At 43.1% G+C, this 24,704-nt stretch overlaps 2 protein-coding genes and 1 non-coding gene across 3 annotated transcripts; 2 read left to right on the top strand and 1 right to left on the bottom strand.

Annotated features, from left to right (window-relative positions):
* Positions 1-4,325: 4,325 nt before the first annotated feature.
* LOC139378899 (myeloid-associated differentiation marker homolog) lies at positions 4,326-11,481 on the top strand. Its single transcript, XM_071121489.1, has 2 exons — positions 4,326-4,377; positions 8,844-11,481. Exon 2 carries the CDS (start codon positions 8,989-8,991, stop codon positions 9,838-9,840), a length of 852 nt encoding a protein of 283 aa, XP_070977590.1. The 5' UTR covers positions 4,326-4,377; positions 8,844-8,988; the 3' UTR covers positions 9,841-11,481.
* Positions 11,482-14,003: 2,522 nt separating this feature from the next.
* On the top strand, positions 14,004-14,077 carry trnan-guu (transfer RNA asparagine (anticodon GUU)). Its single transcript has one exon. It is a non-coding gene; the product is annotated as a tRNA-Asn (tRNA).
* A 5,542-nt stretch (positions 14,078-19,619) lies between these two features.
* LOC139378898 (uncharacterized) lies at positions 19,620-24,402 on the bottom strand. The gene is made up of 12 exons (XM_071121488.1): positions 24,324-24,402; positions 22,957-23,229; positions 22,468-22,731; positions 22,036-22,152; positions 21,557-21,581; positions 21,374-21,471; positions 21,165-21,215; positions 20,718-20,798; positions 20,555-20,617; positions 20,354-20,425; positions 20,158-20,220; positions 19,620-20,000 (listed from the first exon to the last, which is right to left on the bottom strand). The coding sequence occupies exons 2-12, from the start codon at positions 23,219-23,221 to the stop codon at positions 19,993-19,995; spliced, it is 1,107 nt and encodes a 368-aa protein (XP_070977589.1). The 5' UTR covers positions 23,222-23,229; positions 24,324-24,402; the 3' UTR covers positions 19,620-19,992.
* Positions 24,403-24,704: the final 302 nt, after the last annotated feature.

Here is a 24,704-nt window from a genome sequence, read left to right as displayed (position 1 = left end):
GGGAGGTCCGTGGGGCGACGCACAATTGGCCTAGCGTCGTCTGGGTTTGGCCGGTAGGGATATCCTTGTCTCATCTCGCACCAGCGACTCCTGTGGCGGGCCGGGAGCCAGGTGCTTGGTGTTTCCTCCGACACATTGGTGCGGCTGGCTTCTGGGTTGGATGCGCTGTGTTAAGAAGCAGTGACTTTCGCATGACTTTCAACCTTCATCTCCCATCTCTCCCAAGCCCGCTTCCCATCCAACCTGACAGAGCTTGAGAGGATCTGCAGAGAAGAATGGGAGAAACTCCCCAAATACATGTGTGCCAAGCTTGTAGCTCATACACAAGAAGACTCAAGTCTGTAATCGCTGCCAAAGGTGCTTCAACAAAGTACTGAGTAAAGAGTCTGAATACTTTTGTAAATGTGACATTGCCATTTAAAAAAATATATAAATTAGCAAAAATTCTTAACCTGTTTTTGCTTTGTCATTATAGGGTATTGTGTGTAGATTGATGAGGGGGAAAAAAACTATTTAGAATAAGGCTGTGACCTAAGAATATTTGGAAAAAGTCAAGTGGTCTGAATACTTTTCGAAGGCACTTGAATCTACGTAACTTTGAGTGGACTGATCATGTCAACGTCATACTTTCAAAATCTTAGGTAGCAAGCTAGACAAGCAGTCATCATCATGAATAAAGTCAACAATCTACTGACAAATCCATTTCAATCCTTGTCATATGAAGAGAAAGTATAGATAAAACATATCAGTGCTCATCTGCCATTGGACATAAACATTAGACAACAAATTGTAAAACGCCAATTCAACAATGAAGGATTTGGAAGGAATCAGTGGCTAACTGCAAGCGTTCAGTGGAGAGAGTGTGTGATCTAAGTCTGGGTTTAAGGGTCTCTTTTCCAAGCTTAAAAGGATAAACATTCACATGCAACACCAAGAGCCAGAAAAGGTTGAATACATTGGCCATGCTGTCAATCCAGCATGACTTCTGCCGCATTCAAAACTGGAAACTCAGAACTGGGAAATCTCAGACTTCAGTGAGTTCAAGACAACTGGAAACTGAAAAATATTAGCACCGACCGGGAAAATACGTTTTGAACGGTCATCCAACTCGGAATTCCAAGTTGGGACCTCGGGCCTCTTTCTAGAGCACCGACCTGAACATCACTGACGTCATGATTTGACTTCTTTTTTTTTTCTGTTTTTTTCAGAGTTCCCACTTGTTTTGACAGCACCATAAATCCAGTAAAAGATGACAAAGTTTGACAAAATGCGCCCACAAGAAGGACCACCGCGCCACCTTCCTGTTCAAGTGAGCTCAGCACAACAAGGTGAGTCCAAAAATGTATTGTATGCTGCTGCATACATTATTTAATACACCAGGGAGATATGTATACTGTAGCTAAGAAAGTAATACTAAGTGTATGTTGTGTAGTAAGCTGTTCGTAGCCCATGTGCCTCACCCTAATAATTTGGTCCCTTCCCCCTTCATAACTTAGCCTATTGTTCCGACTTGGTGGTGTACATGAAGCCTATAGCTTGTTTTAGAGAAATTTCATTGTCTGCTTATCTGATCCCTTTATTTATCCTACGGTTCTGACTTGGTGTACGAGTAGAATACTGTAAGAATGGCCCATGTTCTGAATTTTGTCACTGTACATTTCAAAAGTGCTGAGTAAATAGTTACAGTGACTACGTCTGTCTTTGCTCGCTCATTGTCTTAATCAAAATTACGGATCGCCTCTTATTCGCTCATCGTTCCCTTCTGCCACAGTTTGTCCATCTCAATTGTCAGTAGAAACCAGATTTGTTTAAGGAAGTCAACCATTTTTAAAAAGGCAGGAAATGAGGCTGAATGATCTGTTTCGCTGCCAGACAAGGCTCCGCTGATAGCCAGGTGTAGTGGTGGTAAGGATTCACTCCATGGTGCTGAAAAGAAAGCTCTGCTGTTAGGGCCTACATAAAGTTGTCCCAACAGTTTGTGGGCACCGCTTGTCACCGTTATAGTGAAATTAATGTATTGTTTAGTGTTGTGGCTTTGCTGGCATGCATCAACATTTTTGGGGGGGGATATTGGGTCAAGACTGTATTTTCCTTATTATCATCATCATTAAATAGCCTACCTAAGATGTCATGAGACTTGTAAACTACATAGAATTGCATGAAATTAGCTTCAAAACAACATTTTCCTAAATCCTTCAAATTAAACAAAATCATGCTGGTGTTGTATTTAATATAGGTTATCTTAATAAACAATAATAATGAAGAAATGGGGCGGGGGTGAGGAAAGGAGGGAAATAAATGGAGCTAGGCAAGGAGGAAAGGCAAGGAAAGGAATATAGGAAAGAAAAGGAGTTCACATGTCGGTGGTAGGGACTAACCACTGCCAGTAGATGGCGATAGTATTGGCTTTAGTGTAGACTAATTTTAGCAACTATTGTTAAAACTATTGCTGAAACTCTGGACCTGATGGAAACTGTTTCAGCAGACGATGCCTCCCCATACCTTCAAACAGCTTCCACCACTTATCCACACACATCTGGGCCAAGATCATTAGCCAAACGTTGTCGAACATTGCAGATAGGAAATGCCATCAGTAGAGCCAACATGATTCCTTGTTCTCCATGTCCAAGACACACGTTTGTTATACATAGCCTAACATTATTTATAACTGTTCCAAAATATTGTCCTGCTGAACGTGCCCCTGGTTAAGCCCCCAATTCCAGTTCCAGGCATGACCTACTATAAATGAGACATATGACCAAATTTGGCGTGGAGTTTGTGAGAAAGTGAGGGGATTCGATTAATCTGTCCCGGGCGCCTGGATAGGCGTGTTTTGCACACAGTGAATGTTGATTGCCTTCGTTTAGGAACCGGGCTGCCACCCGGGCGTGTGCCAGGTGCCCCGTTTTTAAGCCCAAGATGAAGTCAGCTCAAAACAAAAGTGACATAATTAAGCACGTGGAGAATGAGTATGATTTTCTGTGTTTTCACATGCAAAAGTGATTGTGTTTGATAAAAACGCATGATTTGCCTTCCCAATAAAAACTATTTTGAAAATTCAAATATATACGTGTGTGTGTGTATATACTTATTATATATATATTATGGGAAAGAGATGTATCTTCGTGGACGATGCACCATGCTGACTGTTCGATTTGAGAAGGGCGCCAGCCATAGACCGTTGCCCCGCGGTTCAGCATAATCGAACTTGCCCAGTTCTTCTCTGAGCTACTGGTAACTGCCAAAATAAAGGAAACATCCACATACAGTGTCACAATGAGGCATTGGGCCACCAGGAGCCAGAACAGCTTCAATGCACCTTGGCATATATTCTACAAGTGTCTGGAACTCTATTGAAAGGATGTGACACCATTCTTCCACGTGAAATTCTATAATTTGGTGTTTTGTTGATGGTGGTAGAAAATGGTGTCTCAATCACCACTCCAGAATCTCCCATAAGTGTTCAATTGGGTTGAGATCTGGTGACGGACACAGCCATGTCATATGGTTTACATCATTTTCCTGCATATCAAACCATTCAGTGACAACTCGTGTCCTGTGGATGGAGGCATTATCTTCCCATGGGGGCATACCCATGGTAGTCCAAATAATGTCCTGCCCAGCATTCTATACATGACCCTAAGCATAATGGGATATACAATTCTTATTTAAATGAGGAACCACACACTTGTGTGGAAGCACTTGCGTTCAATATGCATTGTATCCAGTGGTGTAAAGTACTTCAGTAAAAATACTTTAAAGTAGTTTTTGGGGTATCTGTACCCGACTTTACTATTTATATTTTTGATGACTTTTACTTTTACCTCACTACATTCCTGAAAAGAAGAATGTACTTTTTACTCCATACATTTTCCCTGACACCCAAAAGTACTCATTACATTTTGAATGCTTGGCAGGACAGGAAAATTGTATAATTCACACGTCCCTGGTCATCCCTACTGCATCTGATCTGGCGGACTCATTAAACACATGTGTTGTTTGTAAATTATGCTGGAGTGTGCCTCTGGCTATCCGTAAAAAAAAATTAAACAAGAAAATGGTACCGTCTGGTTTGCTTAATATAAGGAATTTGAAATTATTTATAGTTTTACTTTTGATACTTAAGTATATTTTAGCAATTACATTTACTTTTGGTACTTAAGTATATTTAAAACCAAATGCTTTTTTACTTTTACTCCAGTAGGAGTTTACTGGGTGACTTTACTCGAGTCATTTTCTATTAAGGTATCTTTACTTTTACTCAAGTGTTTCCATTATTTTGGCAGTTACCTGTAGACGAAGTGGTCGCGAGCGTAAAAGTGCGCGCCCCGGCTCCAAAACGGTAACAGGAAGGAAGAAGACCATGCGAGATCAGAGGTAAGAATAACCGTTCTTCTTTAAAATGCTATTTCTATTCCAGTGAAGATTAGAAAGAAGGTACAGAAAATACCGTTACTTTCTATTTTTAGTCCAATGAGAATGCCTCAGATACCATAGCATTAATCTACTTATAGGTGCAGCGCGTCGCGTCGGCCACAGCCCTTACGCTTGTGCACTCACTCACTCATCATTGATGATCCGTATGTGTTGGAAATACCATCAACAAGTCTGGTCATGCTTTGAGGAACATTTCTCCCCATGTGTTTCAGTTTGAACATCCTGCCAATATTAGAATCATTTAAATTCTAAATAAAATATTCATAGGGAATTTCTCACTGGCATGAAAATAAACAATAAAACCAGCACTCTCCTGCTAAGAATATTGCAATACTTCCTTTTCAAGAGAGAGAGAGAGGGAGACTTGGGCACATACCATAACTGCACCCATCACATCCTCCTAACCCCCATTTCACCTCAGTTTAGTTTTGTTCCCCAGCCTCCAGATGTGAGTAACTCGGACCCCATCTAAAAGAGAAATGGAATATGGTATTGACAATGTGGGCCAGCTTCCCAGACACAGATTCATCCTAGTTCTGGACTCGTCTAGGAGTAGCTTTGGTCTAATCTGGGTCCAGTAAACAAGCCCAAGGTTTGTGTAACCCAGTTTTATATCACAAACTTGTCATTTCCATGTGGACTAGGTCTACGGTACAGTAGGCTAGTAGTATCTGGGCCCCTGTAGATGTGAGATGGAGTCATTAGTTCAGCTTCCTGTTTTTCTTCCGCGGCCAGAGAGGAAGGGAGGCTCTTTTAAAGCTCTCCTCTGGCTAATAGACTCAGTAAAGAAGTACTTAAAGCAACAAAGCCTTAAAGAAGCCAGGTTTAGAGCTTGACACACTGAAGAGGAAGTCAATGTGTTACTGACAAGCATATGATGAGGATGACTGAAGTATCAGTGTACCTTGCATTCAGGTCATGAGTATATTAAATATGAGTCAAAGGCCACGTCCATAGGGCTCTGGTCAAAAGTAGTGCACTGTGTAGGGTATAGGGTACCATTTGGGATGCAGACGTGTCTCGAAGTCTTAGGATCTTAGCTTTGGCCCAACGAAAAGGGATGATGATGCTGTGTGACTGACAGTGAACACCAATGCCAATAGAGAGCGATGACGTCAAGGAGGAAATGCCTTCTCAATTCAGTCTGAATTCACAGTTTTTTTATTTCCTCATTACTGTGTGCATACTCCCTAGCCTAGTACAAGTCACAGCTAGAATATATGTTTTCTCTCTGACTGCTATATCTTTCTTAGTGTGAGGAGAAGTGGGTCACATTTTATTTGGATAGTCCGGGTAATCCATCTGTAGATGCTTTACAGATGGTCATACTGTACTATCAACAATATCGTGTTGATAAGGGTTGGTGTTGAGGTTAGGGTTAGTAGATAGTTAGTTGAAATCTTTCTGATAGACTATATATAGTCTGTAGAGGATCTACAGATGGACTATCCAAATAAAGTGTTACCGATAAGTGTAACCTACTGGAGGATTATAACATGTGACCAGGAGGGGGGGGATGTGGTAATCAATTAGTAGGCCTAACAACCCTAAAGAGCTGGGTTGAACAAAATTCATTTGTGCACACCGTAGCGAAAACATTTTACACCATAGCGAAAAGGTTTTGCACTGGTTAGGGGTGTATTCATTCCGCCGATTCTGATGCGAAATGTTTCTTAAACGGAAACTAAACAGGGAGGGACTTACCTGAATTTGTCTAATAGAAACTCTAGTTTTTGTTCAAATGTATTAAATATTAAAACATACAATCTACCTGCAGTGAAGCCGCTCAACATTTACGTTACATTCAGTCATCTAGCAGACACTCCCATCCAGAGCAACCCACAGGAGCAATCAGGGTCAAAGCACCCCGCCAAAGGGCACGTCGACAGATCTCCCACCAAGTTAAATCGGGAACCCGAACCAGCAACCTATCGGCCCAAGCCCCCAACATGCCAGGCTCTGCAATGCTTGTTTCAACAAGAGATACTTTCAACAAGGTTTAATTTTCAAATAATCGAAAATGAGACGTGGCAATCTGCACAAAATTCAATTTTTAAACAAGTTTTTCTTAGTAATCTACTTGAGAACCATTTTGGATTCAAGTAAAATATTTGTATAAGTGAAGCTTTTAGAGGTTTAGAGCTTTTATATTTAATCTCAACCCACCCAGTTTATATTCATTATATAGATGGGCACGCTTTATCTTGTCTGGTTTAGCATCCCAGATAAAAGAAAACATTTTTTTTTGCTCATATGATTTGAAATACAAATCATCAGGGGTAGGCAAGGCCATACGTAAGTGAAGTAAGCTAAGATATGACTAAGGAGTTCATCAGTGTCATTTTTTTTCCTGTAAATAGACAGGTATTTACTTTTCCATGGTTGCCGGAGCTTGACTATTTTTATTAGTTTTCTATTGAAATTCATTGTGGAGAGCTCATTTATATATTTTGTTTACTTCACCATCAGACATTGTATAGGTAAACTGCAGGGTCATGAAAAAGCTGTATTTTAAAGATCCAATACTTAGTATGGATCTTTAAATTATACTGAATAAAAATATAATCACTACATGTAAAGTGTTGGTTCCATGTTTCATGACCTGAAATAAAAAGTCCCTGAAATTTCCCATACGTACAAAAAAACGTATTTCTTTCAATTTGTTAGCACGTATTGTCGTAGTGAATACAATTCTCTCAAGCATTTAAACTTAGAACTGCGAGTCAAGCCATGTTGATGTAATGTGTGTACTTAAACTAGGAGAGCATGTAATCAGGCATCTCTCTGGGGAGGGAGGGACATGCAGGGAAGAAGTGACTGGGAACCGTTTTCAAGAACTGCTCTCGTGTATGTAGAACTGAGAGTCGTGTTAACGGTTTCAGTTTCACAATCTCACAATGGTTTCATTTTTATTTACAGTGTATCACAAAAGTGAGTACACCCCTCACATTTTTGTAAATATTTGAGTATGTCTTTTCATGTGACAACACTGAAGAAATGACACTTTGCTACAATGTAAAGTAGTGAGTGTACAGCTTGTATAACAGTGTACATTTGCCGTCCCCTCAAAATAACTCAACACACAGCCATTAATGTCTAAACTGCTGGCAACAAAAGTGAGTACACCCCTAAGTGAAAATGTCCAAATTGTGCCCAAAGTGTCAATATTTTGTGTGGCCACCATCATTTTCCAGCACTGCCTTAACCCTCTTGGGCATGGAGTTCACCAGAGCTTCACAGGTTGCCACTGGAGTCCTCTTCCACTCCTCCATGACGACATCACGGAGTTGGTGGATGTTAGAGACCTTGCACCCCTCCACCTTCCGTTTGAGGATGCCCCACAGATGCTCAATAGGGTTTAGGTCTGGAGACAAGCTTGGCCAGTCCATCACCTTTACCCTCAGCTTCTTTAGCAAGGCAGTGGTCGTCTTGGAGGTGTGTTTGGGGTCGTTATCATGTTGGAATTACTGCCCTGCGGCCCAGTCTCCGAAGGGAGGTGATCATGCTCTGTTCCAGTAATCCATGTCCTTAGTCTGCTTGTCTTCAGCAAACTGTTTGCGGGCTTTCTTGTGCATCATCTTTAGAAGAGGCTTCCTTCTGGGACGACAGCCATGCAGACAAATTTGATGCAGTGTACGACGTATGGTCTGAGCACTGACAGGCTGACCTCCCACCCCTTCAACCTCTGCAGCAATGCTGGCAGCACTCATACATCTATTTCCCAAAGACAACCTCTGGGTATGACGCTGAGCACGTGCACTCAACTTCTTTGGTCGACCATGGCGAGGCCTGTTCTGAGTGGAACCTGTCCAGTTAAACCGCTGTATGGTCTTGGCCACCGTGCTGCAGCTCAGTTTCAGGGTCTTGGCAATCTTCTTATTGCCCAGGCCATCTTTATGTAGAACAACAATTATTTTTTTCAGATCCTCAGAGAGTTCTTTGCCATGAGGTGTCATGTTGAACTTCGAATGACCAGTCAGTATGAGGGAGTGTGAGAGCGATGACACCAAATTTAACACACCTGCTCCCCATTCACACCTGAGACCTTGTAACACTAACAAGTCACATGTACCCGGGGAGGGAAAATGGCTATTTCGGCCCAATTTGGACATTTTCACTTAGGGGTGTACTCACTTTTGTTGCCAGCGGTTTAGGCATTAATGGCTGTGTGTTGAGTTATTTTGAGGGGACAGCAAATGTACACTGTTATACAAGCTGTATACTCACGACTTTACATTGTAGCAAAGTGTCATTTCTTCAGTGTTGTCACATGAAAAGATATACTCAAATATTTACAAAAATGTGAGGGGTGTACTCACTTTTGTGTTATACTGTATTTCTAAATTGGGATGTTCTGTGATTTGCCTGGCCCCTAAATCTTGCTTTGTTTCTTTATCTCCTTGCAGAACCCTGGATGAGAACAGGACAAGTTCAGAGTCTTTTAATTGTATCTGAGGAAGGGCCAGAACAAGAACTATTACGGTGTTCAGCTATATTACAGTACATATTCCCCACTCCCCTGTATAACTTGACAGTATAACACCTCCCACCATGCCATTGATTGTGCTGCCCACCTCCCAGCTGCTGTGGGTGCGTGTGGCTGCACAGTTGTTCTCCTGCGTGGCCTTCAGTGTGGTGGCCCGTGAGGCCTCTCTCTCCCACGGGTTAGCAGACTGGTGTGTGTTCTGTTGGGCTTTCAGCTTCTCCATGACCCTGCTGGTACTGCTGGTGGAGCACTTTGGCCTCCAGGCCCGAGCCCCTGTCTCCTGGAAAAACTTTCCCATCACCATGGCCTGCTACGCCACCCTGCTCTGCTTCTCCGCCTCTGTCATCTTCCCTGTCTACTTCCTCAAGGGCCAGCAGAACCACGGGGAGGCCCGGGACAGACGCATCGCCTCCACCGTCTTCTCCTGCCTGGCCACCGTGGCCTACCTGTGGGAGGTGACCCTGACGCGGGCGCAGCCAGGCGAGGTGGTGGGCTACATGGCCACGTCTCCAGGCCTGCTCAAGGTGTGCCAGACCTTCGTGGCCTGCATCATCTTCATGCTGGTCAGCGACCCGGTGTCGTACGATCATCACGCAGCGCTCAAGTGGTGCATGGCGGTCTACTGTGTCTGTTTCATCCTGTCGGCAGCCGTGGTGGTGCTGTGTGTCGGGGAGTGTACCGGCTTTCTCCCGTTCCCCTTCACACGCTTCCTGTCAGCCTATGGCCTGCTGGCTGTTGTCATGTACCTGACCGCCACCATCATCTGGCCCGTGTTCCAGTTTGACAAGAGTTACAGCCACATCCAAACCCGGCAGCAGCCAACACTGTTGATGGTTGCAGTTCTCACCGCTCTCAACTTCCTGCTCTACCTGGCAGATCTGGCTTACTCTGCACGCCTGGTTTTTGTCAGTGTGTGAGGGAGGAGGGGGAGAGATTGGAAGGGAAGGAGAGAGTGGGACAAAAGCTACTGTGTACAATTCATTCAGTTGTGAAAGTATTTCTGCGTTGCCTTTATCTTCAACAAGCATCTCTTCAAAGGGTGTGACACTCTAGACCCAAACTGTTATAGACCTATATCCATCCTGCCCTGCCTTTCTAAAGTCTTCGAAAGCCAAGTTAATAAACAGATCACTGACCATTTCGAATCCCACCATACCTTCTCCGCTGTGCAATCTGGTTTCCAAGCTGGTCACAGGTGCACCATAGCCACGCTCAAGGTACTAAGCGATATCATAACCGCCATTGATAAAAGACAGTACTGTGCAGCCGTCTTCATAGATCTGGCCAAGGATTTTTACTCTGTCAATCACAATCACCACATTCTTATCGGCAGACTCAACATCCTTGGTTTCTCAAATGACTGCCTCGCCTGGTTCACCAACTACTTCTCAGACCAAGTTCAGTGTGTCAAATCGGAGAGCCTGTTGTCCGGACCTCTGGCAGTCTCTATGGGGGTACCACAGGGTTCAATTCTCGGGCCGACTCTTCCGTAGCCTCCAACTGCTCTTAGACGCTAGTAAAACCAAATGCATGCTTTTCAACCGTTCGCTGCCGCACCCGCCCACCCGACTAGCATCACTACTCTGGACGGTTCTGACTTAGAATATGTGGACAACTACAAACTACAGTCTGGCTAGACTGTAAACTCTCCTTCCAGACTCATATTAAACATCTCCAATCCAATATTGAATATAGAATCGGCTTCATATTCGCAACAAAGCCTCGTTCACTCATGCCGCCTCGACTTCGGCGATGTCCTTTACAAAATTGCTTCCAACACTCTACTCAGACTGCATCCAGTTTGCTATCATAGTGCCATCCGTTTTGTCACCAAAGCCCCTTATACCACCCACCACTGCGACCTGTATGCTCTAGTCGGCTGGCCCTCGCTACATATTTGTTGCCAGACCCACTGGCTCCAGGTCATCTATACGCCTATGCTAGGTAAAGCTCCCGCTTATCTCAGCTCACTGGTCACGATAACAACACCCACCTGTAGCACGCGCTCCAGCAGGTATATCTCACTGGTCACCCCAAAGCCTACACCTCCTTTGGCCTCCTTTCCTTCCAGTTCTCTGCTGCCAATGACTGGAACGAATTGCAAAAATCGCTGAAGGGAGACTTATATTTCCCTCACTAACTTTAAACATCAGCTATCTGAGCAGCTAACCGATCGCTGCAGCTGTACATAGCCCATCTGTAAATAGCCCAACCAACTACCTACCTCATCCCCGTATTGGTTTTATTTACCTTTCTGCTCTTTTGCACACCAGTATTTCTACTTGCACATCATCATCTGCTCATCTATCACTCCAGTGTTTATTTGCTAAATTGTATTTACTACGCTACTATGGCCTATTTATTGCTTTACCTCCTCACGCCATTTGCACACACTGTATATAGACTTTTCTTTTCTATTGTGTTATTGACTATACGCTTGTTTATCCCATGTGTTTGTGTCGCTTTGCTTTATCTTGGCCAGGTCGCAGTTGTAAATGAGAACTTGTTCTCAGCTAGCTTTACTGGTTAAATAAAATAAAAAAAGCAAATGAAAAGACCATTCTTTGTCTTTATTGTATCACATGGGCTTCAGTTGTGCTGATACAAAACAGGTACAAACCCCCAAAAAATGATACAATGTGGCTAGAACTGCACCACCAGGGGCATATTTCACACATGTCACAGATGTATTTCATTACATGGGTTATTGTTAGATGATTGATTGCAAACAAACTTGATGCTTGGCATCACCCTGCAGAAGATTTTGTCACAGTAGCAATGGAATGTTGCAACAGCACAGGCATTTTGAAAATAAATGTTTGAACCAACGTATCTGTGACCTGTCGGAGAGCCAGAGTGTCTGGTTGAAGTGCTATGCTAATGTGCACTTTAACTGTATTTCTTCTATAAATAAACTCTGTTTTATATCATTTTATTCCTTGAGTGTTTATGCTAAATGACAAACTTCAGTGAGCTCCAAAAGTATTGGGACAGTGACCATTTGTGTTGTTGCTTTGGCTCTACTCCAGCATTTGTGATTTGAAATGATACAATGGACTGACGTGCAGACTTAACTTTAATTTGAGGGTATTTTCATCCATATCGGGTGAACTGTTTAGAAAGTACAGTACTTTTTGTACATTGTCCCCCCATTTTAGGGGACCAAATGTACTGGGACAAATTCACTTATGTATTTAAAGTAGTCAAAAGTTTAGTATTTGCTCCCGCAATGATTAAATCAAGCTTGTGAGTCTACAAACTTGCTGGATGCATTTGTCACTGTTATTGTAAATGAGTATAGAATATGTTTCTAAACACTGCATTAATGTGGATGCTACCATGATTACGGATCATCCTGAATGAATTATGATGAGTGAGAAAGTTATAGGCATCAATATCACACCCCACAAAAAAAGCTAACCTCCCCTGTTATTGTAAGGTTAGCATGTCTTGGGGGAATGGTATTAGTGCGCCTGTAACTCTCATTCATTGTTATTCACGATTCATTCAAGGCTATCCGTGGTCATGGTAGCATTGCATCATTTCAAATCCAAAGTGCTGGAGCGCAGAGCCAAAAAATGTATAAAAATGGGCCACTGCCCCAATACTTATAGAGCTCAGTAGTCTTGTCATCATGTAGGGTGGGTATCTTGTTAGTACTGTGAGTAATCGCTGTTGTCATTATTTATTGCTTGCTGTTTTTTTTAGTAATTGGTCATGTAGTTAAGTTCACTTGTGTAGTTTTTGTTAATCAACTTAAGCACTTCTTGTTTGGCCACGACTGCGTGCCCAAACACGACTCCCAAACCATCATTATGTTTTCTGACGACACAACTGTGGTAGACTTGATCACCAACAACGATGAGACAGCCTATAGGGAGGAGATCAGAGAACTGGCAGTGTGGTGCCAGAACAACAACCTCTCCCTCGATGGGAGCAAGACCAAGGAGCTGATCATGAACTACAGACAAAGGCGGGCTGAACAGGACCCCATTCACATTGACAGGGCTGTAGTGGAGTGGGTTGAGAGTTTCAAGTTCCTTGGTGTCCACATCACCAACAAACTATCATGGTCCAAACACACTAAGACAGTTGTGAAGAGGGCACGACAAAACCATTTCCTCCTCAGGAGACTGAAAAGATTTGGCATCGGTCCCCAGAACCTCAAAAGGTTCTACAGCTGCACCATCGAGAGCATTCTGACCGGTTACATCACCGCCTAGTATGGCAACTGCTCGGCATCTGAAAGTATGGTGTTACAGAGGGTAGTGCGTACATCACTTGGACCAACCTTCCTGCCACCCAGGACCTATATAATAGGCGGTGTCAGAGGAAAGCCCATAAAATTGTCAGAGACTCCAGTCATCCAAGTCATAGACTGTCTTCTCTGCTCCCGCATGTAGAGTGGTACCGGAGCGCAAAGTCTAGGACCAAAGGGCTCCTTAACAGCTTCTACCCCGAAGCCATAATAGTGCTGAACAACTTGGCCTGCTGAGGGTCAATACCACGAAAAGCCTCTCTAGCGCAATCAGTTAGCACCTGTATTCATATTAATCTGGCTAGTATGACAACGTAAATAATGTCAATCTGGCATGAAAAGCCTTAGCATTTATATTTATCTCACTTGAAGGACAATGTTGGTCCAGTGTGTTTGTGTGTATATGTATGCCTATACGCCATGAAAGTGACTCGCCACTACATCATTCTTCCGGAGTCAGTCCCCTAATTATTTTGAATGGGCTTGGCGATTATATATTACATTTGTGAAAATGCAGTTGTTTAAAATATATATTTATCAGAATATATTTGTGATTGTGGCTGAATTTACTCCTGCCAGATGCCTTTTAATATAATGTTGCGCTGGCGAATATTGCGCTACATTTTTGCCCTTTTAAGGCCATTCAAAAAGCTAACAAACATTAGAAAACTACAGGGCTACTTCCTTGAAAATGTTGCTGCACTTTCGATGCACGTTAACACAACCATTGGAACAAAGTGTTGTTGTTTCGTAAACTCCATGTTCAGTTGGATGAGAGCACGGATGGCCAGCGATCAAGCGTCAGGGTCAAACTCATCACAAGTCTCTGTGGTGCAATTGGTTAGCGTCTTAGACTGTTAATCTAAAGATTGGTGGTTCGAGCCCACCCAGGGATGAGAGTTTTCAGTTTGTTGTGCTCCATGATGTGGATGTGACATCCTGGACCTGTCATGAGATTCCCTGTAACTTTGGCCTGTTGAGGGTCAATGCCAACACAAGCCTCTCAAGTGCAATCATTTAGTGTGTTTGACTGTCAATCTGAAGGTTGACAGTCATCCACCCAGGGATGACATTTTTCCGATTGTCGAGATGTGAACTGACCCTTCCTAACTTGAAGTGAGCTTCCATGAGACTTTGGCCTTCTGAGGGTCAGTATAACCACAAGTCTCTGTGGTGCAATTGGATGGCGCGTTAGACTGTTAATTTAAAAGTTGGTGATTTGAGCCCACCCAGGGATGCTGTCTTTCCGTTTTTAGTGATGTGGAAGACCTTCCTGGCCAGAAGGTAAGCTTGCTTTTGACCTGCTGTGTTTCCTGTTGTCACATGTTATTGGTGTGTTGTTGAACATGAAAGATGACAAGTTACTATACCTACTGGTAAAATGGCTGTCAATGGTCTCTGATCTTCTGTTACTCAATAGCTTGATCATTCTGTGTTCTCCAAGGAACATATCATTTATTCTTATTAATCCGGCTAGTATGACAACGTAAGACGTATTAACATATTAAGAACAAAATACAATTATAGTTCATTGAAGAATTTAAGACAACTGCAACTGGCAATGTATCTTATTATGTAATAGAAACAATAATTCGATTTTTGGGGATTTGAACTGGAGCAGCACATGACATGCGAGCTTGTGGCTCTGAAGGCCAAGTTCCTGGATATAGAGACGATGAAGACCCTGGCAACATCTCTGATACAGTGCCAGTATGACTAATCTTGTATCTCATGGTTCAGTGGCATAACAAAAAATCTGAATGACAAACTTCAAATGGCCAAAACAAACTGATTAGAATTATACTCAAGCTCAGCCATAGGGACGCATGTTGGTCCTAATCATTTCAGGGAACTGAACTGGCTTCCAGTTGACCTGATGGTGGTGCAGATTCAACTGTTGATGGTTTTTAAAGTGAAACATGACATTTCCCCCAATTACCTGTCTCTTTATTTTAATTTCATTATAGACTCTCATAGCCATCACACCAGAGCCAGTGTTGCCAATATGAGACTAATGTTCTATAGGTGTCATGCCTGCTCCCGCTCCCCCTCTCTGTCGCTTGAAGGTGCCAGGCTCCCCAGCATTACGCACTCCCGCCACCATCATTACACAACCTGCCTTTCCCCCATCACGCGCATCAGCAATTATTGGACTCAGCTGGACTCAATCACCTCCGTCATTACCTCCCCTGTATCTGTCTGGTTCCCCGCTCTATTCCCTGCTGCTGCATTGATTGTCATGTCCTTGTTTCCCCGTGTGCTGACACTGTGCCTGTCTTGTTTCATGTCTGTTCATTAAATGTTGAACTGCCCGTACCTCGACTCGTGCGCCTGTAGGAGCATGGCTGGAAAAAGCTCTTTCCTTAAAGTGGCTGGAGTTGAGTTGAGTATGTTGGCAGCAGCCACTCAATGTTAGTGGTAGCTGTTTAACAGTCTGATTGCCTTGAGATAGAAGCTGTTTTTCAGTGTCTCTGTCCCGGCTTTGATGCACCTGTACTGAACTCGCCTTCTGGATGATAGCGGGGTGAACAGGCAGTGGCTTGGGTGGTTGTGGTCCTTGATGATCTTTATGACCTTCCTGTGACATCGGGTGGTGTAGGTGTCCTGGAGGGCAGGTAGTTTGCCCCCGGTGATGCGTTGTGTAGACCTCACTACCCTCTGGAGAGGCTTACGGTTGTGGGCGGAGCAGTTGCCATACCAGGCGGTGATACAGCCCGACAGGATGCTCTCGATCGTACATCTGTAGAAGTTTGTGAGTGCTTTTGGTGACAAGCCGAATTTCTTCAACCTCCTAAGGCTGCTGCACCTTCTTCACAACGCTGTCTGTGTGGGTGGACCAATTCAGTTTGTCCGTGATGTGTACGCCGAGGCACTTAAAACTTACTACCCTCTCCACTACTGTCCCGTCGATGTGGATAGGGTGGTGCTCCCTCTGCTGTTTCCTGAAGTCCACTATCATCTCCTTTGTTTTGTTGACGTTGAGTGTGAGGTTATTTTCCTGACGCCACACTCCAAGGGCCCTGACCTGCTCCCTGGAGGCCGCATCGTCGTTGTTGGTAATCAAGCCTGTGGTGTCATCCGCAAACTTGATGATTGAGTTGGAGGCGTGCATGTCCACGCAGTCGTGGGTGAACAGGGAGTACAGGAGAGGGCTCAGAACGCACCCTTTTGGGGATAAGCGGGGTGGAGATGTTGTTACCTACCCTCACCACCTGGGGGCGGCCCGTCAGGAAGTCCAGTACCCAGTTGCACAGGGCGGGGTCGAGACCCAGGGTCTCGAGCTTGATGACGAGTTTGGAGGGTACTATGGTGTTAAATGCTAAGCTGTAGTCGATGAACAGCATTCTCACATAGGTATTCCTCTTGTCCAGACGGGATAGGGCAGTGTGCAGTGTGATTGCGTCGTCTGTGGACCTATTGGGGCGGTAAGCAAATTGGAGTGGGTCTAGGGTGTCAGGTAGGGTGGAGGTGATATGGTCCTTGACTAGTCTCTCAAAGCACTTCATGATGACAGAAGTGAGTGCTACGGAGCGGTAGTCGTTTAGCTCCGTTACCTTTGCTTTCTTGGCAACAGGAACAATGGTGGCCCTCTTGAAGCATGTGGGAACAGCAGACTTGGATAAGGATTGATTGAATATGTCCGTAAACACACCAGCCAGCTGGTCTGCGCATGCTCTGAGGATGCGGCTGGGGATGCCGTCTGGGCCTGCAGCCTTGCGAGGGTTAACACTTTTAAATGTTTTACTCACGTCTGCTGCAGTGAAGGAGAGTCTGCAGGTTTTGGTAGCGGGCCGTGTCAGTGGCACTGTGTTGTCCTCAAAGCGGGCAAAAACATGATTTAGTCTGTTTGGGAGCAAGACATCCTGGTCCGCGACGGGGCTGGTTTTCTTTTTGAAATCCGGGATTGACTGTAGACCCTGCCACACACCTCTTGTGTCTGAGCCGTTGAATTGCGACTCTACTTTGTCTCTATACTGACGGCTTAGCTTGTTTGATTGCCTTGCGGAGGGAATAGCTACACTGTTTGTATTCGGTTATGTTTCCGGTCACCTTGCCCTGGTTAAAAGCAGTGGTTTGCGCTTTCAGTTTCGCGCGAATGCTGCCATCAATCCACGGTTTCTGGTTTGGGAATGTTTTAATCATTGCTGTGGGTATAGCATCGTCAATGCACTTTATAATTAACTCGCTCACCGAATCAGCGTATTCGTCAATGTTGTTATTGGATGCAATGCAGAACATATCCCAGTCCACGTGATCGAAGCAGTCTTGAAGCGTGGAATCAGATTGGTCGGACCAGCGTTGAACAGACCTGAGCGTGGGAGCTTCTTGTTTTAGTCTCTGTCTGTAGGCTGGAAGCAACAAAATGGAGTCGCGGTCAGCTTTTCCGAAAGGAGGGCGGGGGAGGGCCTTATATGCGTCGCAGAAGTTAGAATAACAATGATCCAGGGTTTTACCAGCCCTGGTTGCGCAATCGATATGCTGATAGAATTTTGGGAGTCTTGTTTTCAGATTAGCCTTGTTACAATGAATGCAGCCTCAGGATATGTGATTTCTAGTTTGCATAGAGTCAAATATAGTTCGTTCAGGGCCATCAATGTGTCTGCTTGGGGGGAATATATACGGCTGTGATTATAATCGAAGAGATTTCCCTTGGTAGATAATGGGGTCGACATTTGATTGTGAGGAATTCTAAGTCAGGTGAACAGAAGGACTTGAGTTCCTGTATGTTGTTATGATCACACCACGTCTCGTTAATCATAAGGCATACCCCACCGCCCCTCTTCTTACCAGAAAGATGCTTGTTTCTGTCGGCGCGATGAATGAAGAAACCAGCTGGCTGCACCGACTCCGTTAGCGTCTCTCGAGTCAGCCATGTTTCCGTGAAGCAAAGAACATTACAGTCTCTGATGTCTCTCTGGAATGCTACCCTTGCTCGGATTTCATCAACCTTGTTGTCAAGAGACTGGACATTGGCGAGTAGTATGCTAGGGAGTGGTGCGCGATGTGGCCGTCTCCGGAGCCTGACCAGAAGACCTCCTCGTTTGCCCCTTTTATGGCATCGTTGTTTAGGGTCGCCGGCTGGGATCCTATCCATTGTCCTGGGTGGAAGGCAAAACACAGGATGTGCTTTGGGAGAGTCATATTCCTGGTCGTAATGATGGTGAGTTGACGTTGCTCTTATATTCAGTAGTTCCTCCCGACTGTATGTAATGAAACCTAAGATTACAAGGGGTACAAATGTAAGAAATAACACGGAAAAAAACTAAATACTGCATAGTTTCCTTGGAACGCGAAACGAGGTGGCCATCTGTCGGCGCCGGAAGTGGGTCATTCTAAGGCAGAGATTGTCGAGTGTAGGTCTTTCACCTCATATAAATATCTTGTAATTTTAATTGATGATGGCCTCTCTTTTAAATTGCATATACAACAACTTACACAAATTGAAATTGGGATTAAATTTTAGGAATAAGGTCTGTTTTTCATTTGAAGCCAGAATGAGGCTAGTATCAGCTACATTTATGCCTTTACTAGACTATGGGGATATTACTTGTAGTTTTTCATGTTGTTTGTCTGGAATTTTTGTAATGACTTGGTGGTGCCTATCTTGGCCAGGACGCTCTTGAAAAATAGATTTTCAATCTCAATGAGCCCTTCCTGGTTAAATAAAGGTTAAATAAAATAAAGATATTCCTGCAGAAGTGTTTGCATGACTTCTTCTGCATGCTCATAGGTCAGTGAGGGACATGAAACACCTGCCAACTTTTTCGGAAGATAGTAGGTCCCAGGTTACTGATAGAAGCCCCCGTTCTACGTTTCAGGTAACATCTTGCGGTGATGCCACTTTCTGTGACTGTTTCTCAAGAACAGTGACAATGAACTGGCTGCCGCTGTCTGTCTCACCACATAGACATTAACACATAGACACAGAAACCCTCTAACTGGAACGGTGACCTTCCAGGCCATGCAGGGACACTGGAAATAGTAGTAAGAGTCACACACCACGAATGTCATTAATCGTCATGACCAGTCTGTAGGATGAAGAGGCAATATGGGAGAACAGGTAGTCATTTATACATAGGTTACTAGATTCTCAGAACTCCTGCAGAGTATATGACATAATAAAACCGAGAAGAACTGTTATTTTCAGGCACACTCTTCCCAAAAAAGTCATTCTGAAAAATCTCAATGTGTCTTCAGCTGATGGGGTGCAGCTTTTGAACTTTGCTCTTGGGGCATTTATGTTATATTCTTCAAGATTCAATGGGTAGATATAATTAAGTCCAAAAATTGATGCAGAAATAGCAGATTGACCTTTAACTCACACATTGTGGATCCTGAGATCTATACTACGCTGAAAGGAGGTTTGACCAAATTATGTTTTATGAAAAAGTTGAAGATGACAATATCCATTTACTGTAAGAAAGCACTCATACCATCTGGTGGATAAAATATAGTTTATTAAAAAAGCACAATGCAAAGATATTGTAAAAGTACAGGTGTCACGACTTCTGCTGAAGTCGGCTCCTCTCCTTGTTCGGGCGACATTTGGCGGTCGACGTCACCGGCCTTCTAGCCATCGCCGCTCCACTTGTCATTCTTCCATTTGTTTTGTCTTGTTTCCGTGCACACCTTGTTTACATTCCCTAATCACACTACATATATATTCCCTCTGTTTCCCCCATGTCTTTGTGTGGAATTGTTTCGTTACTTATTATGGTGTGTGTGTGTGTCCTTCCATCCTTCCATCCGTCCATCCATCCCTCCAACCCGCCATCCTTTCATCCTCTCCATCCCTCCATCCCTGACCCCCTCAAGTACCTGCAGCACAAGTTGTTTAGGACATGCAGTCAAACAAAATCTTTAGAATCAAACAAAGAGACATGCTTTAAATAGCTACATTATACGTTGATATCAGAGCATTAGTTCCATATTAGTATCATATGTAGTATCAATAGCATATGGCTATTAGTCTTACCTGAGGCTGTACCTGGCTTCACTTGAGAATAGACAGAATCTTCCTCAGGTGGGGTTGATGTTTCTGTCAGGGGTGAGGATAAAACTTTAGAATAATATAACAGTTATATACAGAATATTATGCAGCTAGTCAATATGGGGTCAGAGGTGTGAGGTTACGATAGAGGGAATATGGAAGGAGGGATGTCCAGTCTTACCTTTCTTCTTCCTGGCTTTGGCCTTCTGTTTAAGGTCAACCTCAGCATAGGTCACATCAACAGGTCCAGTTGCTGCTGAAAATGGACATTTCCAGTGAACAAATTAAGGAATTAGCTTATTGAAAACTCTGCATCTTTTTCAAATCTCCAAAATAACACATTTAGATTTCACTGACTGCCAACCTATAGAATGGATCTCACCTGTGGTCTTCCATGCCTTGATCTCAGAATAGAATGGATTTTCTTTTGGATCAGCTGGCATTTCTGAGGAGGAGGAGGTGAGAATTTGTACGTTTTTATCAAATTCGATGAGTAAAAAACACTGCTACATTTTGTATTAATTTATGTAACAGTTGAGAATTACTTTTATTTTTCTTGTCCAACTCTTTGAGTTGAATCTGGGCATACATGACCTCACTTGATTCAGCAGTAGCAGCACCAGCATCTGAAACATACAGGTAATACGCTAATATCTCTACTTAGTGTTAGTATGCTAGTCATATTAAACGTATGAAGAACAGCAACAACAACTCTATACTGTATTCATGCTAAATTTAACATACAGGTAGCCTAGTGGTTAATAACCAAAAGGTTGCTGGATCGAATCCCTGAATTGACAAGGTAAATGTCTGTCGTTCTGCCCCTGAGCAACCCACTCTTAACCAGGCGCTGAAGATGTGGATGTCGATTAAGGCAGCCCCCTGCACCTCTCCCCTGCACCTCTCTGATTCAGAGTTAAATGCGGAAGACACATTTCATTTGAAGGCATTCAGTTATGTACAACTGACTAGGTATCCCCCTTTCCCAGTACCATTGTCATTACTGTCTGAGGGTGTGATTGTATCATAGATGTTAGCGCCACCTGTTGACCAAATAAAAGAGAAAGATTAATAGGTTTGTTTTCCCTCAGCTTGCCTAGGGACATAGAGTACGGTAACATGTATATAAAGTTAATAGTGAAAAGTCAGTATGTGAAGTTACAGAGAGGAGAGTGACAGTGGTCTGGGATGAGAGACTGACCATGCTGCAGACATGTATACCCAGCATCAGGAGCCTGGCCCTGGGTAGATCCTTGGTCCTGTTTGGGGTCCAGGTTGGTCCTCTGGAGCTGGTGGGGCCTACAGGGAGAGATATAGTCATGAAACACACAGATTATATTTTACAGTATGAAAAGGAACATAGTTGAAAGACAGGTGTACTCACGAGAATGTCCTGTTGCAACAGGAATCTGTAAATAGAAATGCATAATATTATTGTAGAAAAGGCCCATGGAGTTGGTGGAATACTCCTTTAACTCATTGCCATTTACTCAGCTGGGCCAGGGGCGCTTTAATTAGGTCAGGTGGAAATGTCCGACAGATCTCAACTCCATAAAAGGAGGAAATTGCCATCGCCTGATCTCGCTGCTTTCTCTTCCTTAACTCCATCTGATCCAGAAGTTCTGTGCGTCCATGAATCCACGAATTCCTGCCTCAGTCTCATCCATTCCTCTGTCACCTGACACGTGACCACCTGTTCACCTTCACTGTCAGTCATCCTACCTGTCCAGCTACCCACACAGATTCCACTAATCTTTCAATTATGCTTAATCAAGTCATTACTGTTTTAAACTTTTGTGATTGGACATTTTTCTTCAAAACATGAACCAAAAAGATAAATGAGAATTAATAAAAAATTCTCACCTTTGGCTTTTTCATATGGACACAGCAGTACCAGGAGAATGGCCAGTAGAACACCAGCAACAACCAGGCCCACAACCACTCCTACTAGGACTGATGTAGAGGGTCCAGGAGTTACGCCTGGAGAGAGAACGGCAAATCACTTTCAGGTACTGAGGTAGTTGTAGAAAATAAATAAAATAATGGACCCAGTGAAACATTACTACACATTTCAGGAAGAGATAAGAAAACAGAGAGCAGAATATCAAAACATCTGGATCATTTATAATAATTTAGCTTGTTGCAGTGATGTTTTGTTTAAAGTATATTTTAAATAGGGGTATGTTGACTGCATTCAGTTAGAATTTACAGTTTATACAGTATATTTAGATGTACCCTCATTTGCTCATATTTCAGAATGTCCAAACAGTGATTGAAGATTAATAGTGAGCTCACTAGTGACGCTAATGTTGAGAGATGAGCTGAAATATGAATTTTGGGGCCGTCTTGTCCTTGTACCCTGACACTGGTATTGACCACCCTGATCAGAGAGAGAGATGGTGGCGGTTTTACTGGTCTGACTGTAAAGCCGTTGTTTATTTATTAACCAGTGGTACGTCCAGTCTGTGTAGTTTGATATGACACACTGCAGCTTGACTGTGTCTCCAGAATACAGTGTCTCCTGGGTAGTGACCATCTTCACTGAGGCTGTAGGCAGAGCTGTGAAACAGTTCGTCTTCAATCAGTTAAAAGTATGATCTTAGTTCCATACACCATATTTCTTCAATTATTACATGAAAGGAGAATTAATTAAAGTAAGAATCTTAACTGCAATAGTAGACAGAACTTTTTAAAACGACAAAATAGCATCCTTAAATTGGGCCCCAATGTCAAGTGGTTATTGACAAGGAGGGACTGATGTGAATGAGAGATCAGATGTCTTACCTGTCACTGTCAGTCTGACTGCATCACTCCACCTAGAATACGTCCCATTACCAATATGTGTACCCTGACACCTGTAGTCAACACTGTTCGAAATATTATCCCCACTGATCTCATATTTATGCTTACGACTGGGTAAGTCTACACCATCCTTGCTCCATGTGTATTCCCAGTCAGTGACTTTTCCCCTCTGTATGGTACATCTGAGAGTGACAGACTCTCCACTGAATATCTGGGAGGATTTGGGGCGTTTGGTCAGAACAGCCATTGCAGGTCCTGCAATAAATAAAACCAGAATGAAAAAAAATTCTTTACACATGTTATTTTGAGACACTCAAAACACAAAATATTTCTATCTAAAAGCAGCTTTAAAAATGACAAATAAAACGTTTGATGAAGCATTAAGAGATGGAGGCTTGATCAAGTGTACAAATATCTACCGTCATCATCTTCAGAGTGTCTAGAGTAGATGTGTGTACTCAGCACTGCAACAAAGAATGTCACATTGCTCCAATATTTGGTTGAAATAAATAACAACATGCCATATTCATGTTACTTATTACCAAATCCACCTTTAATTTATTTTAAAGGTGCAATCTATGATTTCTACACACCTTTTTATCATTAAATTAATCATGGGCATTTATTCTTGAGTATAACTTTTAATTCCCTCAACTGTCTTATCCCATCATAAACCCCCAAAAATGTTATTTTATGACAATTATTGTAAACAATGTAGATGAATGCATTTCCTTAGCCCCATCCCTCAGCCATATACCACAAAAAGTGTCAGGGTGGCCATTCTGTTGTAGTTTGATTTACGGACTGCAGCTTTAAATGGCCGCTGACTTCCCGTGTTCTGCACACAGAGAGACCACAAACACCAAAACACCACTCATTAATCTCTTAACACAGTTTACTATAACTGTAGCGTAGGAACCCTCAACCATTTACTATAATCACTTCTTGATACTACAACACATCCAACAAATATTGCATTTTATATTCATTGTCATTGACAGCACATTTGGCAACCACTGAGTTGGCACCACTCTTTAGGTCCTGAGTGAAGACCTGGTTAAATGTACAGCACCACACTAACCAGGTCTGCATGGCATCGGCTATACAATCTCAGGTTCTCACAGAGATGCAACATAAATGTAGAATGGTCACTTTCTACACAATATTTGCTGCAATTTCCTTTGAGTGACATTTCCTAATGTTTTCTCAATAAGGGCTGAAACACCAAAAACAAAGCTTAAGCATGAAACTGTCTTCAGTTTGATTAATGTCTTATTCTCTTTTCCCTTAAATTCTTATTAAATGAGGTAATTAGTGTTCATAAACAAACACACTAACTCAGTACTTACATAGTAGCAAACAGAACAAGGTGTGCTCCATTCTGTCCCCACAGACAAGTGACTTTCTCTACAACTACAGTCCATCTAACAAACCCCTCTACTTCCTATATGATGACAGTCTGCTTAGATCACACCACTTCATGCTTAGATCACACCACTTCACCGTACACAGAAAAGCAGAGTAATATTCTAGAGATTATTCTCACTAACACACAAACGCACACACACACACCACACACACACACACACACACACAACCTCACATGGTTCTGTTATGAGTAATACTTTTATCTACTGTCTACATATATATGTTTGTTATTGTGTTGTTTATGGATGTATTTAAATGTGTCTGTAAATGTGATGTGTATCAGGGCTATTGTTCATGTACTA

The sequence above is a fragment of the Oncorhynchus clarkii genome, chromosome 21 (assembly GCF_045791955.1).
Source record: "Oncorhynchus clarkii lewisi isolate Uvic-CL-2024 chromosome 21, UVic_Ocla_1.0, whole genome shotgun sequence".
Lineage (NCBI taxonomy): Eukaryota > Metazoa > Chordata > Actinopteri > Salmoniformes > Salmonidae > Oncorhynchus > Oncorhynchus clarkii.
This window is presented reverse-complemented; position numbering and strand designations above follow the sequence as displayed.

Coding starts and splice junctions, on each gene's coding strand:
- LOC139378899 (XM_071121489.1), top strand. CDS start 8,989: ATGCCATTGATTGTGCTGCCCACCTCCCAGCTGCTGTGGGTGCGTGTG.
- LOC139378898 (XM_071121488.1), bottom strand. CDS start 23,221: ATGGCTGTTCTGACCAAACGCCCCAAATCCTCCCAGATATTCAGTGGA. Junction 22,153..22,467: donor TCTCAACATTAGCGTCACTA/GTGAGCTCACTA, acceptor TTCTCTCTCCAG/GCGTAACTCCTGGACCCTCT. Junction 20,799..21,164: donor CTCAGACAGTAATGACAATG/GTACTGGGAAAG, acceptor TGTATGTTTCAG/ATGCTGGTGCTGCTACTGCT.